The 23572-nt window shown below is 36.6% G+C and overlaps 1 protein-coding gene and 1 long non-coding RNA gene across 2 annotated transcripts; one reads left to right on the top strand and one right to left on the bottom strand.

Annotated features, from left to right (window-relative positions):
- The first annotated feature begins 299 nt into the window (after positions 1 to 299).
- On the top strand, positions 300 to 11063 carry LOC137740738 (protein DETOXIFICATION 8-like). The gene is made up of 7 exons (XM_068480557.1): positions 300 to 536; positions 788 to 1332; positions 1651 to 1737; positions 1838 to 1894; positions 2161 to 2399; positions 2954 to 3159; positions 11001 to 11063. The coding sequence occupies exons 1-7, from the start codon at positions 300 to 302 to the stop codon at positions 11061 to 11063; spliced, it is 1434 nt and encodes a 477-aa protein (XP_068336658.1).
- Positions 11064 to 12505: 1442 nt separating this feature from the next.
- LOC137739849 (uncharacterized) lies at positions 12506 to 16477 on the bottom strand. Its single transcript, XR_011069121.1, has 2 exons — positions 16099 to 16477; positions 12506 to 12691 (listed from the first exon to the last, which is right to left on the bottom strand). It is a non-coding gene; the product is annotated as an uncharacterized lncRNA (long non-coding RNA).
- Between the last annotated feature and the right edge of the window lie 7095 nt (positions 16478 to 23572).

The following is a 23572-nucleotide window of genomic DNA, read 5'->3' as shown; positions in this document are numbered from 1 at the left end:
GTTTTCTTCTCTGATTAATTATTAACTAAATCAATGCAGGAGTCCAACTTTGTTTCTGTAGGCCGGTAAAGACGGCATACAACATATAACGCTATGCGTAATTAAACTGATAGACAACTTGAGGAATATAGTCCGGCCATTCGTGCTTCTCTTCTGAAACTCAAATGCATACATACACATATATGTGTGTGTATATTTGAATAGTTATAAATTACACTCTCACTTCACACATTAAACAGCTCGTCTCGAACATATAAAAGGGTAAGTATAATTAAGCGAGAGGAGTGCAGATGGCGACGATGGATCAAGCGACGGCGGAGATGAAAGAAGAGAAGACATGGGCCGTAACATGGGGTACATTCCAGAGTGAGGTGAAGAAGGAAGGTTTTATAGCTGCTCCAATGGCGGCAGTCTCAGTGCTGCAGTATCTGCTGCAACTGGTGTCCATGATAATGGCTGGACATCTTGATCAGCTCGCACTCTCCGGTGTTGCGATTGCCATCTCTCTCACCAATGTCACTGGTTTTAGCCTTCTTGTAAGTCCCTTCCTTCTCATCATCCAACATCCATCGCTTCTTTTTTTTTTTTTCTTTGCATCAAGTTTCTTTCCTTTTTCTTGGCACTAAAATGGAAACTGCAATGCATTTCAAAGTCCATGAACACGTTGTTAATTAGAAAAAAATTTGATTGATATAATTCTAGCATTGTATAATTATATTGACTAAGCCCTTTTTTTAATACCAATTTGAGACTAATGAACCCATTTGCATGTATTTGTTGATCACAGTCTGGAATGGCAGGTGGACTGGAAACACTATGTGGGCAAGCATTTGGAGCAGGACAATATCAAAAACTTGGAACTTACACTTGCACTGCAATGATCTCTCTTCTCTTGGTTTGTCCTCCAATATGTGTCCTCTGGATTTTCTTTGACAAATTATTACCCTTAGTAGGCCAAAACCCCCAAATATCACATGAAGCACAAATATACTCAGTTTGGCTAATTCCTGCACTTTTTGGCGGTGCAATTCTTAAGCCTTTAACTCGATATTTCCAGTCTCAGAGTTCAATTTTTCCAATGATTTTATCCTCCTTTGTCATTCTTCTTTTCCATATTCTTACCTCATGGGCCCTTATATATAAGCTGGAACTAGGAGTTAAGGGTTCGGCCATATCCTTTAGTTTGTCAACTTGGTTGTATGTGGTACTGCTGTGGTTGTATGCAATGTTTTCTTCATCCTTCGAGGAAACCCGTCTTGCATTTTCTATGGAGTCTTTGGTCCATATTGGACAGTTCTTTCGCTTAGCCATCCCCTCCGCTGTAATGATTTGGTAATTTTCTTACTCCTTATATTTACGATATGTGACAGACTTAATGATTGCCTTTCAGCATTGACAAAATCAATCCTAAAAATTGACATCATTGACATCCATTAATCTAAGCGTCAAGTTAATAGTTGTTTTTCGACGCAACACTTGACGGATCAATGATGCAACTGTTTTTAACTTTATACTATTGTTTTTGTCAACTTTCAAAAACGAAGCAAATTGTGTTTGGTTCTAGATGAAAAGATTGCAAAATGTATTGACCCTATTTACTTCATGAGTACTTATGTATCTTAATTTGTATTGCTTTGACCAAAAATATAGTCTTAAATGGTGGTCATGTGAGCTGATTATTTTGCTGTCCGGCCTTCTACCAAATCCAAAGCTGGAGACTTCGGTGCTTTCAATATGGTAAACTTCAATTTCTGTGCTTGATCACATTACTTTCTATATAGGTGATGATCGTCGGATGATGTGCTTAAACTCTCGTGTATTCTTTGTGGTTATACAGCCTTACAATCTCTACATTGCACTTCACTATATCGTATGGATTTGGAGCTGCTGCAAGGTATCACTCAGCATGTTATTGTTTGTAGCGCATTTTCTATTTTAGGTAAATTTACGGAGAACTCCTCGAGCAATACTCGAGCTCCCCTCAAGACCACTCGAGCAGTGCTCAAACTGCCCACAAGGGGTTAAAATTCCAAAAGTCTGAAAAAATAACCTACTATTCAACATTTTCCTCCATTTTACCCTTTTTGAATATTAAGTGCCTTAGTGGTAGGGCATGGAAGTAATGACTGAAGTAAACCTAAACTTCAACTATTTTTACAGTATTCGGGTGTCGAATGAATTAGGAGCTGGCAATCCACAAGCAGCTCGAGTGGCTGTATGGGCTGCAATGTTTCTATCAATCACTGAGGCAGTTATTGTGAGCACAACTCTCTTCTGCTGCCGCTACGTTCTGGGGCATGTTTTTAGCAGTGAGAAGCCAGTCGTGGATTATGTTGTAGTCATGGCACCTCTGATTTGTATCTCAGTGTTCATGGATAGCTTACAAGCTGTTCTTTCAGGTTCATATCATCATCTTTTTTCTCATGTATGTGCTTGTTTATTGGGTGCAAGTAATGCCACATGGATTACATTTGTATGTTACACGCCTGTTTGGTGAGCCTTTTAGAATCACTAAAATCACGTTCTGACAGCCAAAAGCGGTTTTTTCAGTGGTATTTAATGTAGTACTTGCTTTTTTAACATTGAAGAAGTACTTGCCAAGTGCTCATTTGAAGAGTTTTCGATTGCTTTTTCAAAAGTGCTTCCAACAAACGGCCTTAGGCATAAAAGTGCTTCCCACAACAGCTCTGTCAAACATAAAGAACTTATGTTTGAAGCTTTTATTATTAGAAGCACAACTAAATTTACTAAAAATCCCAACTGCCTTTTAAAAATTACTTTATTGCAGAAAGCACTAAATAGTATCTTTACAACTTGTAACACTGCTAGCTATATTTATGGAAACGCTTCCAAACAAGTTTTTGGTTATTTAAAGCGATTTTGGCAATTCCGTACGTACCCTGCCCTAACTTGGGACACGAACATATAAGAGATATTTTCCTGCATGCATCAGGTATTGCTAGAGGAAGTGGATGGCAACATATAGGGGCATATGTAAATCTCGGGGCGTTTTATCTGTTTGGACTTCCTTTGGGTTGTGCACTAGGATTTGCTCTAGGCTTACGGGGGAAGGGCCTTTGGATTGGAATAGTGGCCGGGTCTGCTGTACAATCTGCTCTTCTTGCTCTTGTCACTTGTTTCACCAATTGGACAAAACAGGTTTGAACTCCCAATTAATTTTTCTTTAAATATTTCTCTCGGTAATTTGTTAATTTAAAAATACTGTTTTTAAAAGAGGGTTTTCTACAATACAATCATATATGACTGACATACATTATTTTTTCAACGGGGATTATCATTTCATTTTCTAAAATAAGAAAAATTGAATGCGTCACGTCGATCGAATAGTTAAAAGAGTTGATGTATACTATATTTTCCAATTCTAGACACCAAAAAATGGTATCTAAACATCCTTTTTATGTATGTATTACAGGCAAAGAGGGCAAGGGAGAGGGTATTCGTGGAGCAATTATCAGAAGACAGTGAAGCAAATTGAATGAGATAAAAGAAAAAAGAAGTTTGGAAATGATTCTGCTCAAAATTCAAAATTCATCATCAGAAGGAATCGTACGTGTTTAAGTACAAAGTAGTAGCAAGCGAGAAAAATGACAGGTTAACTTAACGCATAGATTTGGCACCAAGTCGGTTGACTGCAATGAAAATTTGTTCATCAAGATAAACGTATAGGAATAGGAGTTCAAGAGACCTGAAGAACTCAAGTGATCTGCCTCGCCTCTTGAATCCGATCGGCGCGCAAAACCCGGCTGTTATAAATGTAAATTGATCCTTAAATATGGCTTGCTGGTGAAGAAAGTCTTTGATCATGTTCCAGTTTGCTGTGGCCAAAGCTGCTTGTATAGGTTAAAATCGATCTAGAAGCTGAAACGAATGTGAATAATTTTTTGATCTTTTGGCCATTGAATAATAGTGAATTTTAATTGTGAGAAAAGCGGGTTTGCTTTCCGACATGTTTAACATATTTATTTTGTGATCTGAAAGTTGTTAAAAATATTGTTTGCTAGTAACTACATAAATCTCAGGATTAGTTGGATAAATGGTCTTCGTGGTTACAGGATAGTCGGAAGATGACCTTCGTGGTAGACAAATAGGATTTACGTCCTTGTGGTGAAAGACCGTTAGCAATTTAATCTAAAGATGAAATTTCTGTTAAAATGTGTAGGATTTTTGGATCGGCGGGCCCGTGAGGCCCACTCTAACAACACTAATATTGTTCCCCAACTTTACCACCTGTCCAATCTGTCAAGTGTGGAGTTTTATCACAAAAAGTCTCGATATTAGTTAGAGTGAGGGTGATCATATTTAAACCCCATTATTTTCTTTTCACCCACGGATGTGAGATTCCAACACTCCCCCTCACGTGTAACTCCATTTAATGGTTCACACGTGAAGATCCACACATCGGCAAATGGAATTCAGAGGCAGGCTCTATGTTAAGAGTCCTGGCTTGTTTCATTTATTTTATCATAAAAGGCCTTGATATTAGTTAGAGTAGAGGTAATCATATTTAAACCCCATTCTTTTCTTTTTCACCCACTGATATGAGATTCCAACACATCAACACTCATCCTCATGTGTAACCTTATTTAGTGGTTCACACATAGAGATCCACCAACACTCCCCCTCATGTGTAACCCCATTTAGTGGTTCACACGTGGAGATCCACACATCGGCAATTGGACCGGCTCTATATTAAGAGTCCTGGCTTGTTTCTTTTATGGTGACAAGCTCGTTGGCTTGCACGAGCCCAAACCTTAGCTCTGATACCGTGTTGGATTTTTGAATTAGCGGGCCCGTGAGGCCCACTCTAACAACACCGATATTGTCCTCAATTTTACCACCTGCCCAATCCATTAGGTGTGGGTTTTATTACAAAAATCCTCGATATTAGTTAAAGTGGAGGTAAGTATATTTAAACCCCATTATTTTCTTTTACCCACCGATGTTGAATTCCAACAAAATGAAAGGATAAACATGTATTTTCGTGTCCATAGACCGAAACCTCTCCCCTCTAGCTATCTTCTCTCTGTGTTCTACTTCCGTCTCCTTACTTCTTTCTCGCACTTTCTTCTTGCTCATAATCCAAATACCTCTCCCCTCTTCTCTCTGTCTTCGTGTCCATTAATTGACCTTTTGAGCAGCCTCACAAAAACTTCATTGCACTACCTTATACCAAATGGTGTTGGTGCTGCCGCAAGGTGTGCTCTAAATCTCTCTTCCTCAATTATTCCATGTCTATGCCAACAAGATTTAACAACTAATTTTGTTTTTGATGAAATGAATTTGGCACGTTGTAGCAATCGAATTTCGAATGAATTAGGAGCTGGTAATCCACATGAAGCTCGAGGGGTTGTTTGGGGGCGTGATGGTTCGTCCAGTTACGGAAGCCGTACGTCATCATGAGCACAATTCTCTTCTGCTGCCGTTCTGTTTTGGGATATGTTTACAGCAATGATATTGATGTTGTTGTAAACTGAAATAGAGAGGAACGAAGTTAACCAAAAAATATAGAAGCTTTGAGTGGTGAATGATTTTTGGGATGAGTCGCGGACTAAGTCGCTCTCTTTAAGACGTTTCGCAGCTTTGCCCAAAGTGTGCAAGCAGTTCACAAACACCACGTCGTTCATAGGATAAAATAGCCCAGAACCTTCTTCTGATAAGGTTATTCCTTGCACAGTAGAAGAACCTTCGAACTCACACCCTTTCTATATGTTGCTTTAGAACTCAATTTTAAGAAAAACACATACGCTATTGTTTTTCCCTTTTTCTTCCTTCGTACAGGGGATCAATATATATAAGGGGACGAAATAGACGTTGCGGGGTTAAATGATTTAGGGGAAAGAAAACCGCAAGGAATCAATGCAGAAGAAAACAAAACGGACAAAATCAAAACGGAATAAAAAAAATTATGTAAATAGACTTGATCTTCTTCTCTATTCAGAGAAGGAATCCCATCTTTTCAAACTTAAAAGGAGATAACTCCTTATCTAATTGAAAAGTCAATGACATGTTTCAAACTTAAAAAACTGTAACTCCTTATCTCATTGAAAAGCCAAAATCAATTGGCTGTTATGCATAGAATAATGATAATAAAACAAAACGTTATGTATATAATATTAGTAATAAAGCAAAACTTAAATATATATAAACATATATATTATTAAATAAAAACATATTTACTCCAACAGATGTTGTCACTTATGTCAAACGTTTGGCTCCACTCGTTTCTCTCTCAGTTTTCGCCGACAGCTTACAAGCTGTACTTAATGGTTAGTGTTGAGAACGATGTAGAAAACAATCCCATATTAATGAGATGAAGGACCTTATATGTGCTTATAAATAGTTAGGTTGCTCCCCCATATTGCCAACAGATTTTGAGCCCCTTGTAGAAAACTTTGGCAAGAATTCCTTGAGATTCCCATGTTGTGTAGTCTGACGTGTTATTTATCAAAATGTTGACATAGACTAGCAACAAGCAAAAGAGCCCGCACGATGTTGCGGATTTTATAACTTTGGCAAATGTGTCAGACTTGTAAAAAATTTATTTACATCCATATCCAAATTTATTTACCTATTTACATTCCTATATTTTTTTTTTTTTGGTGACCTCCCTATGTTCTTTAAAGAACAAATGATACGTAAAAATTACCTTATTTACATCCATTTAGTTATAATACACATAAAAAATATATTGCTTTCTATGTCCCAACTTTTCACATTGTTGTTCAGTACTTCACTCTTCTTTCTTTGCTGCCAAAGAGATGTTTTTATTGTACCATGCATTGGACTTTTAGAAATGGATCAAAAACTAACATGCGATGTAGAACCTCTGTGTTTCACTTGCTTATTGACTGGGTTACAATCTCAGCATGGGATGGGAAAGCATTCCATGATCTGAAAAAACGTAGTTAAGACAACATCCGGCACACCACATCTTGGCACCATCGTTTGTTTGTGGTAGTGTCTAGACTTCCAGTGGCATTTAAGTGGCAACTTTTTTAGTGTCTAGACTTGCGGTGACATTAAAAAAATTGAGAAGCTCAGTTGCATACAGAACGAGCGTCGACCGGACATTTTAAACTCTTCATAACATCAATTTCATCTTAAATTAGAATAAACCTCCAATGTTAGAAATATGAGTAAAAACGAATGCTTAGTAAAAGAATTAGCCAATTCTAATTAAGAAGTGTTAATCAAACTGTGAAAGCAACATATGTGTTTTTCCAACTTCAAACACAGAACCAACAGAGAGAATCCAATTGAAACCGAACAACCCAAACAGACCATGAAGATTATACAATCAGAAGAAGAGATATTTGAAGGAGAAGAGGTCATTACATAGTCTGAAAGCAGTCGAGTAGCAGCAGAAGCTGAAAAAAGCGAACAACTTTGGACTCAAATTTTCTCCAGAATAATTGAAAAAATAATTAAAACTAACAGGTAGGAGTGATAATGTTATTGATATGTGGGTTGTTGTTTGTTTGTGTCTTTGAAACACCAAGAGATCAAAAATTAAACGAAAAATTCATAAATATGAAATTACAAAAATTAAATCATGGGGAAAACGAAACGTACATGACAACGAAGAAGGAACTTGCAGGCCTCTTAGGCTTGTTCGGATCCTTTGCAGCCTCCTTGCTTGCATCACGGCTTTTACTCTTCAACCTATGAAAATCAGAAACCTACACAAACACACAAATAAAGATGAGATATGTGCACAATATCAATAAAATTCACACTCATCGCCTGACATTAAGAAAGTTTGACATTAAGAACACAATAAGGAGGAAAATAGCTCCCTAATCTCAACAACTACAGTCTCTTAACATTAAAAAAGGAATCAAAATATCAGTCAATTATATACATGATATTTCAAATCTATTCATGAAATGCATGATACAGAAACGCACTTTGGCTAGATCAGTGATTCCAACATCCATCAAATCTTCATAGTTTCCCAGTGTCAACCATATTTGCAATCACTTAAACGTTCAAAACTTTTTAGAGTATGATGGCTTACCCCAACTTCAATGTCTTGAATACCTAAGTCTGCGCAGAAATGATCTCGAAGTCAGAGTTGAAACTCAGTTTATTGTTCAGACCAGCAGCTCATGCTGCAGACATGCATAGCTGATAACCTGAAGAAAAACATTTAATTATCAGCAGTAGTGACAGATATAAGGGAAAAACAAAAGATGGAAGACGGAACATTGGATAGCAAAAGAATAGCAAATGTGATGGACATGCTAAAAAAAAAAAAAAAAAAAAAGGGAAGAAAGTCAGAGGTAGAGTGATGGAACCTTACAACTTTGTACAGAATAGGCAGCAATTTTTACATGATTTGTGTATATAAATTCCATCTACATATGCAGTAGTACATCACCATGTATTGAACTAAATAAATTACATATGAAGTGCTGCGGAAATATCCTGCAAAGCCAGTTTCAGCTGAATCAACAGACAGATAGAGGAGTCATCGTTTGGTGCATTGCCTAGTAATGCTAGAGACTGCACAGAGGGAGCTTCGACGGCGAATCCCGATACTTGTATGGATTTGTACAATATGGTCCGGCACACTTTTCACGGGGAGGAGGGTAACTGAAATCGAAAAAAAATCATAAAAACAAAAATAATAATAATCAGATGAGCTTGCCGATATATATATATATATATATATCTCGTATACGCTTGTGCCTTGAAAGGCAAGTGATCAACTTCAAATGCCGATTCCTCCAACCTCGTATACGCTTGCTTATTACTAATTAACCTTTGAAAAAAAAGTTTTGAGTTGAGCAGATGTCATTGTCTTCTTCCACTTCCATAAAACAACCACAAACCCATGTCGATGTGGATTTGGAAAAAATAAAAGGTTCAAAATCTAATCATCAAAATTAGGAGAAAACAACTAAAATTAACAAAAATTGAACCCTGGGAAGATCATATTTGCTGAAATTCCCATATGAAAAATTGAAATGAGTTGTCGAGGAAGATTCAGAGTCCAATCCATATCTCGAATACATGATAGTGAAGTCGCGAGGGATAGATGAATGGCTGAAGGTGACGCACAGCGAGCCGAAAAACTTGTGGAATAGATGTTGGTTTCATGGTCGAGCAGATTGAAATGGAAAATAAGTTGTCGTAGAGTGAAAAGGAAGCAGAGGCGATGTCGCTAGGTGTGTTTTGTATCGCTGCAGGTATCCACTGTCATAAAATTAGGACGACAGCTACGAAACGAAGAGCAGATGATCCACACGTATCAAACAGAGGTAAACATGCCATTTCACTATTGAGCCCAAAAAAACTAAGAAAAACTAATGAAAATTTTGAATTTTAACGATAAGGACAAAATAAAGGATAAAATAAATAGTATCATGATTAACTTAATAAAAAGTATCGGAAGTTTTTCATTAATGTTTCCCAAAAACCAAGGCAGAAGAAAGAGAAAAATAGAGGCAATTCCTTAGGAACAATAAACATTCTTAACTGCGTTTTAGTACATATAGAATTTTGTAAACTTGTCTAAGTGCTTGCACAAAATTGAACTTTTTCGCGAACTTTTCGTGCTCAAAATTGAAGGATGTTCTTTGCATTGGCAGCATATAAATCTTGGTGCATATTATGTAGTAGGAATTCCAGTAACAATTTTATTGTGTTTTCTTTTACATCTAAGGGGAATGGGACTTCGGATCGGAATGATGACATGCTCTTTTGTCCAGGCATTGTTGTTTGCTTCCGTAACTTCCTTCATATATTGGCAAAATGAGGTTGGTAGTCAAATGCTTTCCCTCTTTCTTCTTCAAGGTGCCTTTGTTTACTAAATATATTTCACCTTAAAAAAAATTGGAAATCCAGCAAACCAAAACAATATATTTAGATACATTCGCATTAAAAGAACCATTCAGATAAGCTAACAAAGAGCTTTAACAATTACACCAACTCTCAATAGAGATATCTAGATTATGCAGGTACCTTTCTACCATAATATGTGAAGAGATCAAATCTTTAAAAGAGAAGAACCAAACAACAAAACCCTTTATTGTACCCGGCAGTCCAAGAAACAACATTTTTCTCCGGCATTTCATCAAATATCTTATGTGCATGTTCCAAATACCCACATTTCACATACAAACAGAGCAAACTGGTTTTAACATAAACATCGAAGTCGACCCGGTTTTCACCACAAGGGTATGAATGTTCAGACCCAATTGGAAATCCGATCGCCTCGCACACGCTTTCAAATGCAGAAGCACCTCCTTGTCAGGATTCATCAGATGCACAGCCAACGGTTACAAACCCTTAAATCAAAACCTCCCATTTTTTCTAATTGACAACCCCTTCCTCACCCATCAGATTCTTCTAATTGACAACAACAGTAAGCATTACTATCAAAGAAAATCTGTAGAACATGAGAGACTGACTGACTAACTTGGAAAGGAAGTCGTGGGTCGAGAGACTCGAGACTGGAAACGGCAAGAGGACTCAGAGCCAGAAGAGGTTGCGGGTCACGGGGGTGAAAGATCGAGAGTTAGACGGCGACACTGACTGAGAGTGAGACGGGTCGCTGGGAAGAAGAAGACGAGGACAGGTCCCAGGTGCGCGGAGCGGCGGAGGTTGCAAATGGGAACTGGGAACTTGGGATTTGGGAAGGATAAGGGAAGGGAAGGGTTTCAGACTACCGAGTACAGAGGCAGATGGAAGACCCGCAGGGCAAGGGAGTTGGGTTTACCTTTCAAACGGCACCGTTTAAGTAATAAAAATATTAATTTATAATTAATTATAAATCTGTTCGGTTTGGTTCGGTTCGGTTTGATTTCCGAACCTCAGAAATTAAATCGAATCAAATCAAATTCAGTTCAGTTCGGTTTAACAATTTCGGTTCAATGTTTTTTGGTTTTCAGTTTTTTGAATCCACCCCTAAACTTTAGTTTATGTGTATTGCCAAGAGCTTCAGTAATTACATTGATTTTTATCTAATTGTGCAGGCAACCAAGGCAAGGGAGAGGATATTCAAAATTTCAAAGACATGTCTACTCAGAATGTTTTAGCTTAAACTATGCATGAAGTTTCTTTTTTAAAAAAATGGGACAACTGGTGCCAAGTCAAGGTTTTCCACCCATTCTAGGGACTAGGAAGACTCACAGAGGCATTTCAACCTCTTCTTGGCCACAAATCTAACTTCCACACCAGCAGCGGATTTCAAACCCAACCTCCAATTTTTTTGAGTACTCAATACACCGCCACATGATGCTATTATTTCATTCGAATTATAATACGTGCAATTTTGTTCATTAATGCACCCTAAAAATCAGTTAACTTTGTTGTCCTCCCATATTATAATCAAGGGAGGAAGCGTTCCTCCTTCTGCGACGAATTGACAATTTTCTGTCCTCACTAATTAAAGGGCTTATTCGTTGCTGTGTGAAATAGTTTCAATTTTGTCGTCCCCTGTATTATATGATAAACCAACTATTCAAGATATCTCTCCACGTCCGAAATGCATGGTAAACGTCTCTCCAAGTCAGCCACACAAGTTGGATACTCTTCAACCTCTTCAACAGATAGCAAGGAATCACACTTCTTCCTTATCTAAAACTCATGTGTAACTTAGTTTTGAATTTCAAATGTAATAAGATGATATGTAACCAACCTCATCTTGTAATCTCTATATAATGAAGTCCATACCTCACTCATCATTAATTGAGTTGAGTTTATACAATCTATGTTTACAATCCTAGCTTAAATTCTTTCATGGTATCAGAGCCTTGGCAGTAGCTTCCAATCCAGTCTATCAGGCTCGTATGCGTCATGTGGAAGTTGATTATCATTATGTTAGAGAAAAAGTAATTCGCAAAGAACTAGTTGTGGGATATGTTTCTTCCGTTGACCAACTCGCGGATCTCTTAACCAAGGGTTTGTCCACAGCTCGTTTTAGTTATCTCATCTCCAAGCTTCCTGTTTGTCAACGTCCACTCAGCTTGCGGGGGCGTGATAAACCAACTATTCAAGATATCTCTCCACGTCCGAAATGCATGGTAAACGTCTCTCCAAGTCAGCCACACAAGTTGGATACTCTTCAACCTCTTCAACAGATAGCAAGGAATCACACTTCTTCCTTATCTAAAACTCATGTGTAACTTAGTTTTGAATTTCAAATGTAATCAGATGATATGTAACCAACCTCATCTTGTAATATCTATATAATGAAGTCCATACCTCACTCATCATTAATTGAGTTGAGTTTATACAATCTATGTTTACAATCCTAGCTTAAATTCTTTCATTATAAACATACGGTAACACAAAAGCTTTGGCATATATGAATAGTTGCTTGCACCAATTTTTGTTCCAACTATGTTTTCCGGCGTAATACAATCACACAGAGAGCTCTGCAGTTTTCAGGTTTGCGGCCTGCAGATTCACGATACTGTATTCTTCTTCATAGAAAGGTAAATCTGGGGAAAAATACACATGAAGTACCAAACCAAACTAAATATTATCTACCTTGCAATTATATTATTACGTTATTTGAATCGTGAAAGTACACACCCATGATGAAAAAAATAGGGTCTAAAAACATGAATAAGATTTACAACGTCTATAAACATGATCTTTTATTTCTTTCTCTCCTTAAAGTAGCAGCCTTGATCAGACGTTCCCCGTGCATCCAACGTCCCTACGTATGTAGACCATATACAAATAAGATATATCAGTAAAAACTGCTGTAAATTAATTACCTAGTAAGGTGGAGGAGGCCGACCCCAATGTGGTGGTGGCGGTCTGTGGGGGTCTGAGTAAGGCGGTGGAGGAGGACCAGGTGGCGGAGGGCCTGGTGGGTAATACGGTGGGGGTGGAGTACCAGGTGGGTGGTGGTGGATTGGTGGTGGAGGTGGAGGATGGAATTCCAGATGGGGAGGTGGAGGTGGAGGAAAGAATTCCCGAGGCGGCGGTGGAGGTGGTGGACCTGGTGGATGCCCATGGTGGTGAGGAGGAGGGGGAGGTGGTGGTGCAAATGGGTCGGGTGGTGGTGGTCCTGGCGGATGCCTACGGAATGCCATTTTCTTTTGAAATTTTGGTTGCAAGCGAAGATAATTGACGAGAGAAATGGACAGTTATATAAAGATATACAGTCGGTTTGTTAATTCACTAGAAAGAAGTTTTTAGACAATCATATAAGACTGGTAGTTGGAAGACTGGTAGCCAGAAAACGCGTTTCGGTTATGTTCCATTGTTCCCTTCACTTAGATTTTTCTAGGGCTGAGCATTTAAAAAAAAAAAAAAAAAAAAAAAAAAAAAAAAACCGATTGCACCTCCGAACCGCATTGACGGTTTGGTATGGTTTGGTTTGGTTTATTTATTTTTTATTTTATTAAATTTTCGATGGTTAAACCAAATCACACCGATTGTAATCGGTTTGACAATTAGTTCTAAAAATTCTTAGGATGCAGTTAACTAGACCAACCCGCCTATATTTAATTTTATTTTTTAATCATAATTAATACATGTAATAATATAAATGGTTAGTTATTTGCGAGTTACCGTGTTTCCACCATATGAAAACAAAACTTGATTAGTTTAAGAGTTCCTTTCGAGAAGAACATGGGCACCATTTGGAGAGCTAAGTCTATAAGGCATTACAATATATAGCTAAATGTACTCTCTGTAAGATCATTATCTTAATACAAGATTCTTTCTTTTTCCTCAAGTCTAATGCTTTCTCTCTCTAAAATCTCTCACAGTTATACATTATTGCAACAATCTTTGTTGTTTTACATTGTATCAATCGTTGGAAAAGCTTAGCTGTTGCTTTGGTGCTAACATTGGGCTGCTTCATTTGTGTTTTCCTTAATTAGCAATCACTCATATTGGTGCTATGCTATGTAGCTTTTGGAAGAGAAGTTTATTATGTATTTTTGTCTTCATAGAAACCGAGAACCAATCCAAACCAACCCGGCACATTCGGTTAATTGATTTGATTGGTTTTAGACCTAACTTGGTCAGTTTTGGTTTGCAATTTTGACCAACCCGCACCCACCCCTAGATTTTTTCCACACATGTACATACTTAGTAAAGTTGACACGTAATCACTATGATTAATTGTGGATCCGTCATTCGTGTCATATTTTCTTTTTATATTGTTTTCGTGACATACTCGACATCTTAACGGGTTGTGTCGTATAACACTTGCCAACACTTGCTAATCTATTTTTGAAATAATGTTTTTTAATAGCTTTTTAATTAATGTAGAAGTGTGAAATATATATATATATATATAGAGAGAGAGAGAGAGAGAGAGAGAGAGAGAGAGAGACACACACACACACACACACACACACACACACACAAATGTTCTTGGTGACAAGCTCTACAATTTTTGTGAAGAGGTCAACTCCAAAATTCGCCACTGTAATCCTATAAACCATAGATTTAAATTTAATCGTTGACTGTTGTTTTCGTTTACTCTCCATTTTCTCATCGAATTTCGTTTTTTCATTTTTTTTTAATTTTAGAAAATACGATCGAATTTCGTTTTTTCATTTTTTTTATTTTAGAAAATACGATCTTTTATCAAATGCAGAAAGATGAACAGTTCGAATAGTTGATATCATGGTCAAATTTTTACGGTTAGTGAAAAAATATTGCTCATAATTGATAAAGTCCCTAGAAATTATATATGTAACACGACTCATATTTCAGTTAACTGTAAACATCGGGACGTGATATTAACAATCTAAATAGTTCATTTTTCTGCATTAGCTAAATCATGTTTTCAAAAAAGAAAATTTGAAAAATGAAATATGGTGAGAAGAATAGAGCATAAATAACAATTGACGGTTAAAATATAAATCTAGGGTTTATGAATTATGGTGTTGGATTTCGGAGTTAACTCCTTCATGACAGTTGTAAAACTTGTCATTACAAGCAATAATATATATATATATATTTTGTTTTATTATTTACATTTTTCGCACCTCTATACATAAATTATTATTATTTTTGCACTCAAACAAAAAAAACTATTCATGAGGGTTTGGAGGGTTTTAATATTCTAAACGACGATGTAACCATTGGCAAAGTGTAGATAGTGCAACCACGAGTGTTTATATATATATTTTTCACAGTTTTTCAACTTGTACATTAATTATTATGAATTTTTATTTATTTTAAACTCCCTTTAAAACACTATTCATGAGGGCTTGTAGGGTTTTAAAAAAGTCAAATGACGAGGATGCGATTACGATCGTTTTTCATATTTTACTTTATTTTTCACACTTGTAATTGAATTTTGATGAAATTTTTAATGTCCTTTGGTATTTTTAAATTGCTTTGCATTTTTAATGTATATTGGAAATTTTTAATCTCACTCATGTTAGATTTAGTACTATAGCTATTGTAGTAGCTAGTAAGGTTTTTTTAGTAGTTTAAAATTATTAAGAGGTTGAAACGGGCGGTTACCCGTGTGGAAATTATTAAGAACTCATTAATAACGGGTCTTAACGGATGATCAGATAATGACTCAATTAGTTATCTTGTTGACCTGAAATCCGTTATTTTTGTCTTGTGTTAACATGTTGTGCAAGAAATTATTAGGTCTAATTAATTGTAGTATATGCTTTTGGATTATAATGGTATTTATAAAGAAATCAGATTCTAATTAGGCATTATGATTAGATGTGCTATATATTGGGCTCATATTTTGAAGACTTGTTGACTCTTAATATTATAAAAGGATTGAAACAATAGAAGAGTAAAGTACTACACGCTAAAGTTGAGGTCAACGAGTCCTTAAAATGTGGGTTAAGTCTATATCACATCAGCACTTAACTTTTAATTAAACGCTAAAATTGATAAAGAAGTTAAATTAGTGTAATACAGAAATCTCAAGGTGTAAAATGCAAAAATTAAACTTAGTGGCTTATTGTACAAATGACCTCCACACCTTGGAGTATAAAGTGCAATTAACCCTTTAAATTAATTAAATAAGGTAGGCATTGATCCTATCGTGTGTACATACAGATAATTCATGAAGCTTACATGGACACATGCACTTTATTTCTTATACATAATGCTAACAATACTAACTTGTATACTGTTTGAGGCGAGCCTGTGAGGTGATATTAAGGTGGCGGGGGACGACCATGTGGCCCTGGCGGTGGAGGAGGCCCTGGTGGAAGTGGAGAGCGAGGTCCCGGTGGTGGAGCAGGAGCTCCTGGTGGTGGTGGAGGAGCAAAAGGATCAGGAGGCGGTGGTCTTGGTGGTGGCGGACCTGGTGGTGGAGGAGCAAAAGGATCAGGAGGCGGTGGTTGTCCTGGTGGATGATGGTGAGGCATTCTTACAAGCCCTATTTGGTGAGGAATTGATTGTAGGGTGACAACTGATAGAGTACGTTTCAGTTTGGAATTGGCACCACAAAACTTACTTATAAACGTGGTGATAGAAGGGTGTAGAAAATGTACGGTCAGAAGATTAGAGACTGGTAGTTTGGACTAATGGATGGGCGGTTAGGTCGATTTTATCAATCTAGATGCTTAGAAACGTAAACGGATAGAAGTGTTGGTTGATTGATAGATTGTTTAGTGCTTGCTTAGTTTCTAAGTATTTTTTGTATTTGAATTGTTTTTTTATTGGTCCATTGTATTTGAATTGTTGAGCTGTAAATCAAAGTTCAACTTTAGTCTAATAGGACGGATGTAAGGTGTGGATTAGGAGATAATTTTTAGTGTGACCGTCACATTGGATGGTACACCACGTGTTACTGTACAAATTGTGAGATATATGTGTTAAAAAGTTAATAACTTAAAAATATAAAAATTTCCATCACTTATATAAAAACATATAGTGTACCATCCGTGTTCCGGTCACAATGAAAAATTTCTCCTGGATTAGATGTCTTATTATGTGGCTTATAAGCCATTGGATTGCCATGTGTCAAAATTACTTGAGCTGATATAATAAAAAGACAACCGACCCTGTTCTTTTCTGAAACATCATCAACAGCTCATATTAGTTCACTCAATAATCATGAACCTTGGAGAATTGTTTGATTTAAAATTAAAGGATATGGGCCAGTTGACAAACTTCCTTGGTCTTCATATTCAATACAAAGACAATGGTCATCTGTTCGTGAACTAAACAAAATATGCAAGAGAGTTGCTTAAGAAGGCTGGAATGGAGAACTGTAAACATGCACCCAACTTCATCTAAACCACATACTTAATTGCTTGTTTCAGAATGACCTCCTCTCTCGGATCTAAGTTTACAGAAATTTGGTGGGTGCCCTTCAATATCAAACATTTTTAAGACCTGATATGTCACACTTTGTCAACATATTTATCAACCTACAAATGCACACTTCTTTCCAGTTAATAGAATCTTGAGATATCTTTGGAAACATTATAGACTATGGATTGACTTATAAATCCTCATTTGATGATACCACTTCAGCATATTCAGACTCTGATTGGGTTGCTGACATTAACAAATGAAGGTTTGCTACAAGTTATGTGATTTTTTCTTGACAATCTAAAAAGCAATTATCCATGTCTAGGAGTTCTACTAAAGTAGAATATACGGCATTAACTCACTGTGTTATAGATGTATGTCAGATAAGATCAATTTTGAAAGACTTGCATGTATTCATTCATTCTCCTCCTATCTCCTCCTATCTCCTCCTATCTTTCATTGTGACAATCTCCCGCTCTAAATTATCACTTCGTTGGATAAAAGGTCCAAAAAGTTGATCTTTTATAACTATATTTCTATACAAAAGAGTAGGTTGTGGATAATTTGACAAGAATTTCACGGTCCAGTGTTTGTTCATCATAGCTACAATCTTAGCCATGAAACCCACGCTAAGATTGAGGGGAGTAATAAGTGAGTAATGCGGTTGCTTAACAGTTAAGCAAATGTAAGAATGGTAATGAAAATCAGCTAAATTGCGTATTTCACTTGTTTCTCTATCCAATTTCTTCGATTCTCCGGTTCTTCTTCTCTTCTCAAAACGCTAGATTAAAATATAGCTATTACCTTTCATATGCATGTTGTTAAAATTGAAGGGTTTTTTAACTTTAACCCTTGAAAAAAATTAAAATTTAATAAAAACTTGGTGTTATATTACATATTGATTGTAGTGGTTCAATGTATACTTAATTCAAATATATATATATATATATATATATATATTTTTTTTTTTGATTTAATATTTAGCAAGGTTTTAAAATACGCTAGGTGCTAATCGGGTGGCGGGCTGGAGCCTAGCGCTTAGGTGGCTAGGTGGGGCCTTGGCAAACGCCTAGGCGGACTAGATGGATTTAAGTAAATCTATTATATTTCTTATAAATAAGTGTCTATTTATACTTAAAATATAGGGTAAATTGCGGTTTGACCCCCTAAACTATTACACCAGTTGAAATTGACCCCATGAACTAATTTTTTGGTAAATTAACCCTCTGAACTATTTAAAATCAACCAATTAACCCCTTGTCGTAGATTCCGTCCACTATTTCGTCAAATTCAAGGGCAAATTAGTCTTTTCATTATCATTCTTATTTGTAAGTTATAACCACTAATAAAATAATGACACATGGACACGAAATAATTCAAAAACTTATAGCATAATAAGAAACATAAAGAAACGAAACGTTTACATAAGGACCATTTCATATTGTCATTACACATTATTATGTGTCCACATGTCATAATTTTATTTGACACACACCGATCAGGAATGTCTACCTGGACTCTGAATCGAGCTATACTGGCCGACACCAGGAGGGTGACGAAGCCATAATATGTAGTGATGTGAAAAATGTGAGTAAATTTAAACCTCAAAATGCCTAACTGTAAAAGTGGGCTAGTGAGCGGGAATAAACCTATTTCACACGTGATGTCAGAGTATAAGTAAAGTATAATAAAAGTAAAATGAGAGTTATACCATTGAAGGTAATCTCCAATACCAAGATTTGCCAAGAATCCTCGTCAATAAGATAGCTCAGCTACTAAAACCTGGAGGGGTGAAAAACAAGGGTGAGTGGGTCTAAAATTAAACTTTTGTAAAAACCTCTTCGAAAACATAATAACCCCTCGCTGTAAAACAAGTATAGTTTCCAAATATAACGTACTACGTATAGTATGAAAATACTTACCGTAAACAGTAAAATCATCGAGGACGCAATACTTCATAATACTTCGTAAATAAACACATAACACTCGATAATCCCAATATCTCAAATAAATAAACATATACTAATAGGGGCTCATCGACGTATGCTAACACACGAGTTCATGCAGAGGTATTTTGACATGACCAGGACTGGGTGTAATAAGGACTTACGCTCTAGTACTACAATGACATGAAGATTGGCGCTATGCGCGTCACATATAAGTCCTAATTGCCTATAGCAATCTAGGATAGGACTGGCACCTATATTGGATCTAAAGTGAGTGCATGGTGTGATGTGAACATACACGTGAAGCTTGACCTTGGCTCGGGAGAGTTCAAACACTAGTGTAGCATGCATGATGAGTAGTAACATAAATATGATCATACTACGGAAACTTCGTAATTCACCACAATAAAATAATAATATTTTTGACCATAGGTATATTCATGGCATCACGTCAAAATATGCATAAACATGCGTCTTGTGGAATTTATGGTAATTTCATAAATTTCATCAATACGTTAATTCTTAAAAACGTTAGTCCAAACAAAGCTCATTTTAGAAAATTCTTTATCAATTATATAAATGGAAATTAAATAAATATATAATATTTTAAAAAACAAAGACCCACTCACAAATCATGTCGTTGAGTTGAACCCACCTCATGACATCGAGTCTTTCCGATGCATTTCGCCTAGAAACAAAACTAATTACATAAATAGGTAACGTACTAATGTATAAACGCGTTTCCGTACAAAGTACGGCTAATAAAGGAACTATTTTAAAATAGTCGAATTGCAGGGTTGACTTCTAAAGTTCAATTCGAGCTCGATTTTCAACCGAATTCAATGATTTAAAAACCAATGTGAAGCTAGAAATGTAGGGAACAAAACCATACCAAAGTGGGGCCAATTTAACATCGGTGTTGGCCCAAAAAATGGCCTAAAGGTGGCTGGTCAGTCACTGGAAAACTGGTGAAAAATCATCTCAATGCGTATTTTGCATCAAATCGTCCCCTAAACTCATTTTTAAGGTTAAAACAACATAAGAGCTTCAAACTAAGAAGGATTTGAGGGTCTTGAGGCTCACATGGTCAGAGAAATGAGTGAACAGTGATAAAAGTCACTGTGCAGTTCCATTTTTTCACTTGGGTGTTTTGAGCAAACTGGGTACAAGATTGGTGGTCTTCTGCGAGGTTGATGGTGATGATATGGTATTAGTTTGGTTGTGAGGTTTGCCGGAGTATGGCGAGGTGGTGATGGTGCTACTCGATTCCGTTGTTTTTACAAAGCGAAGAGAGAGATAGTTTGAGGGAAAGAGAGAAAAGAGAGATGAAAGATGAAAGGGAGAGAAAGAGAAATGAGAGTTGAAAGAGAGAAAGGACCGGGAGATTAGGGGACATGGGGAAGAAGGGTGATAATGGGTTGTGGGCCCCACTGGCTTACAAAGTAATTTCACAAAAGACAAAACCAAAAAAATATCCCCGTGACGTGAAATTACCAAAATGCCTTTCACGTATGTAGTTTTGTAAAATTTTAACCGTAACTCCAAATTCACTTCTGCTTACGCCTACGCATTCGTACTGTCAAGTACTTTAAGAATACTACAAAATAATAGCTCATACACGTCACTAAAGATGGTCAACTAAAGTCAACAATCTTGCCTCAAGGGCATTTTCGTCAATTCATTCTTTTAAAATTAATAAATTCGTAAAATTAAGGACAGGTTGTCACAATCTATCCACCTTAAAAAAATTTCATCCCCAAAATTTGAAATAACTTGCTATAAATAAAATACTTAAAAGATGGGAAGAGAAAATATATATATAAAGAAAAAAATCAAGCAAGAGCGGTTGCATAAAAGAGAATGCCGTTCCGTCGCGATCGGAATGCAATGATTCCTCTTCATGCCTCCAAACTAAACTTTCCTTCTCCTTCAGTACAATACTATAAGATAATACCTTTATAAAAACATAAAGTAAAAAATAGCTATATAATAACGTAATGTCAAAATACGTATATAATAAAGTAAAGTTAAAATAGTTGTACTAAAATCATAACCGAACGTAAAAAAATTTCACTTACGCACTTGTAGCGTCACATACTTTGAAGATATGTGTGTAATATCTTTAGGTTAAGCCCAAACAATAGATAAGTAAGTAAATAAATAAATAAATAAATAAAAATACTAACGTAGATGGGCCTAATTGTCCACTTACTTAACGAACCCAACAAATAAGTTATTGATACTACGGTCTGCAGCCCGCAATACCAACAACTCATTGTTGTCCCGATAAGTAAGTAACAAATTCCCGAGGGTGGAATATTATCATCTTGCGCCCATTGGGAAAGACGCATAAATCAACAGAATAACACCTTGATCACGCCCACGTACTACCCTTTCCGGTGACAATGTCAATAGCACACAATTTTGCTACATCGTAATCTCGATCGTTTGAATACATGTTTGCAATACTCTCCTGTCAATCATGTACCATGCATAAAATCTCTATACAACGTCTCAACGGTGCCATACCCAAGTGATAGATTTGTTAGATTAGATATTAAATTAGAGAATTGGAAGGAAGAAGTGGTTGTAGCTTTGAAAAAGATGAAACGTAGAAAAGCAGTGGGCCTAGATGATATACCGATTAAAGTGTGGAAAGTCTTGGGAGAGATGGGTGTAGCATGGCTCACATACCTTTTCAATAGGATTTTGAAAATGAAGAAGATGTCAAATAAGTGGCGAAAGAGCACTTTGGTGCCTATCTACAAGAATAAGGGCAACGTACAAAATTGCATGAATTATAGGGGTATTAATCTAATGAGTCATACAATGAAGCTCTGGGAAAGAGTCATTGAGCATAGACTAAGGCAAGAGACACGGGTCTCGGACAACCAATTCAGGTTCATGCCAGGGCGCTCAACCATGGAGGCAATCTATCTCTTACAAAGATTGATGGAAAGATATAGAGATATGAAAAAAGATTTACACATGTTATTTATAGATTTGGAAAAAGCATATGATAGGGTCCCTAGAGACATTCTTTGGAGGATTTTAAAGAAGAAAGGAGTACAAGTAGCATATATCCAAGCTATAAAGGATATGTATGATGGAGTAAAGACTGCTGTAAGAACTCATGAAGGACAAACCAAAAGCTTCCCCATAACTATAGGGTTAAATCAAGGCTCATCTTTAAGTCCTAACCTTTTTGCATTGGTAATGAATGAATTAACGGGACATATTCAAGATTATATTTCTTGGTGTATGCTTTTCGCAGATAATATAGTGTTGATAGATGAAACTCAGGAAATGGTAAATACGAAGCTCAACATTTGGAGATAAGTGTTGGAATCTTAACGTCTTCGCCTAAGTCGATCAAAGACAGAATATATGGAGTGCAAGTTCAATGCAAATTAAGGCTCAAATGAGTTAAGGGTGAGGATCGAAGACCAGGAAGTACCAAAGAGCGACCGTTTTCGCTACCTAGGATCTATCTTGCAAAAGAATGGAGAATTAGTTGGAGACCTCAACCATAGAATACAAGCTGGATGGATGAAGTGGAAAAGTGTATTTGGCATGTTGTGTGACTGTCGTATGCCACTGAAGCTCAAGGGAAAATGTTATAGGACGACAATAAGGCCGACGATGCTGTATGGCACGGAATGTTAGGTGGTGAAGCATCAACACGTACATAAAATGGGTGTAGCGAAGATGAGGATGCTTCGTTGGATATGTGGGCACACGAGAAAGGATAAGATTAGGAATGAGGATATCCGAGGTAAAGTAGGAGTAGCCGAAATTGAAGGAAAGATGAGAGAAAATCGGTTACGGTGGTTTGGACATGTGCAACAAAGACTTTGGAAGATACTTTAAGAAAAGACTTAAGAGTACTTGGATCTAACGAAGGACTTGATATAGAACCAAGCGCATTAGTGTTCTAGGATTTATATAACTGACCCCACTTAGTGGTAAAATGTTTTGTTGTTGTAGATATTAAATTAGAGAGCTGACGATATTCAAACCTACTTAGTGGTGCAATGGTAACACTCATCTCCATTACTATGGTAGATCGCTACTTGTAATTTATTAATTTTGTTTTTATAATTAGTGCTTAAACGTTCGTATCATAATATATTTTACTGACCAATGTACTGAAATGTTCATATTTTAATATAGTATAAAAAATTTGGGGCACATAAGAACATATGCAAGAAGATCAATGGGTAATTCTGGTGGACCATGTCAGTCGAGTCGCCACCTGTAAATATTACGACTTATTGATCTAGAGCTAGCGTATCTTGGAGGAGGCTAAACCACTGGCCAACAAAACAATATGGGTTTCAAAATATGCGGCTACATATTTTGCAAGTAAGACTTGGACGTGTATTGGG

This window comes from Pyrus communis, chromosome 7 (assembly GCF_963583255.1).
Source record: "Pyrus communis chromosome 7, drPyrComm1.1, whole genome shotgun sequence".
Classification (NCBI taxonomy): Eukaryota; Viridiplantae; Streptophyta; class Magnoliopsida; order Rosales; family Rosaceae; genus Pyrus; species Pyrus communis.
The sequence above is the reverse complement of the archived record's forward strand: the minus strand, read 5'-3'. Positions and strand labels throughout refer to the sequence as shown.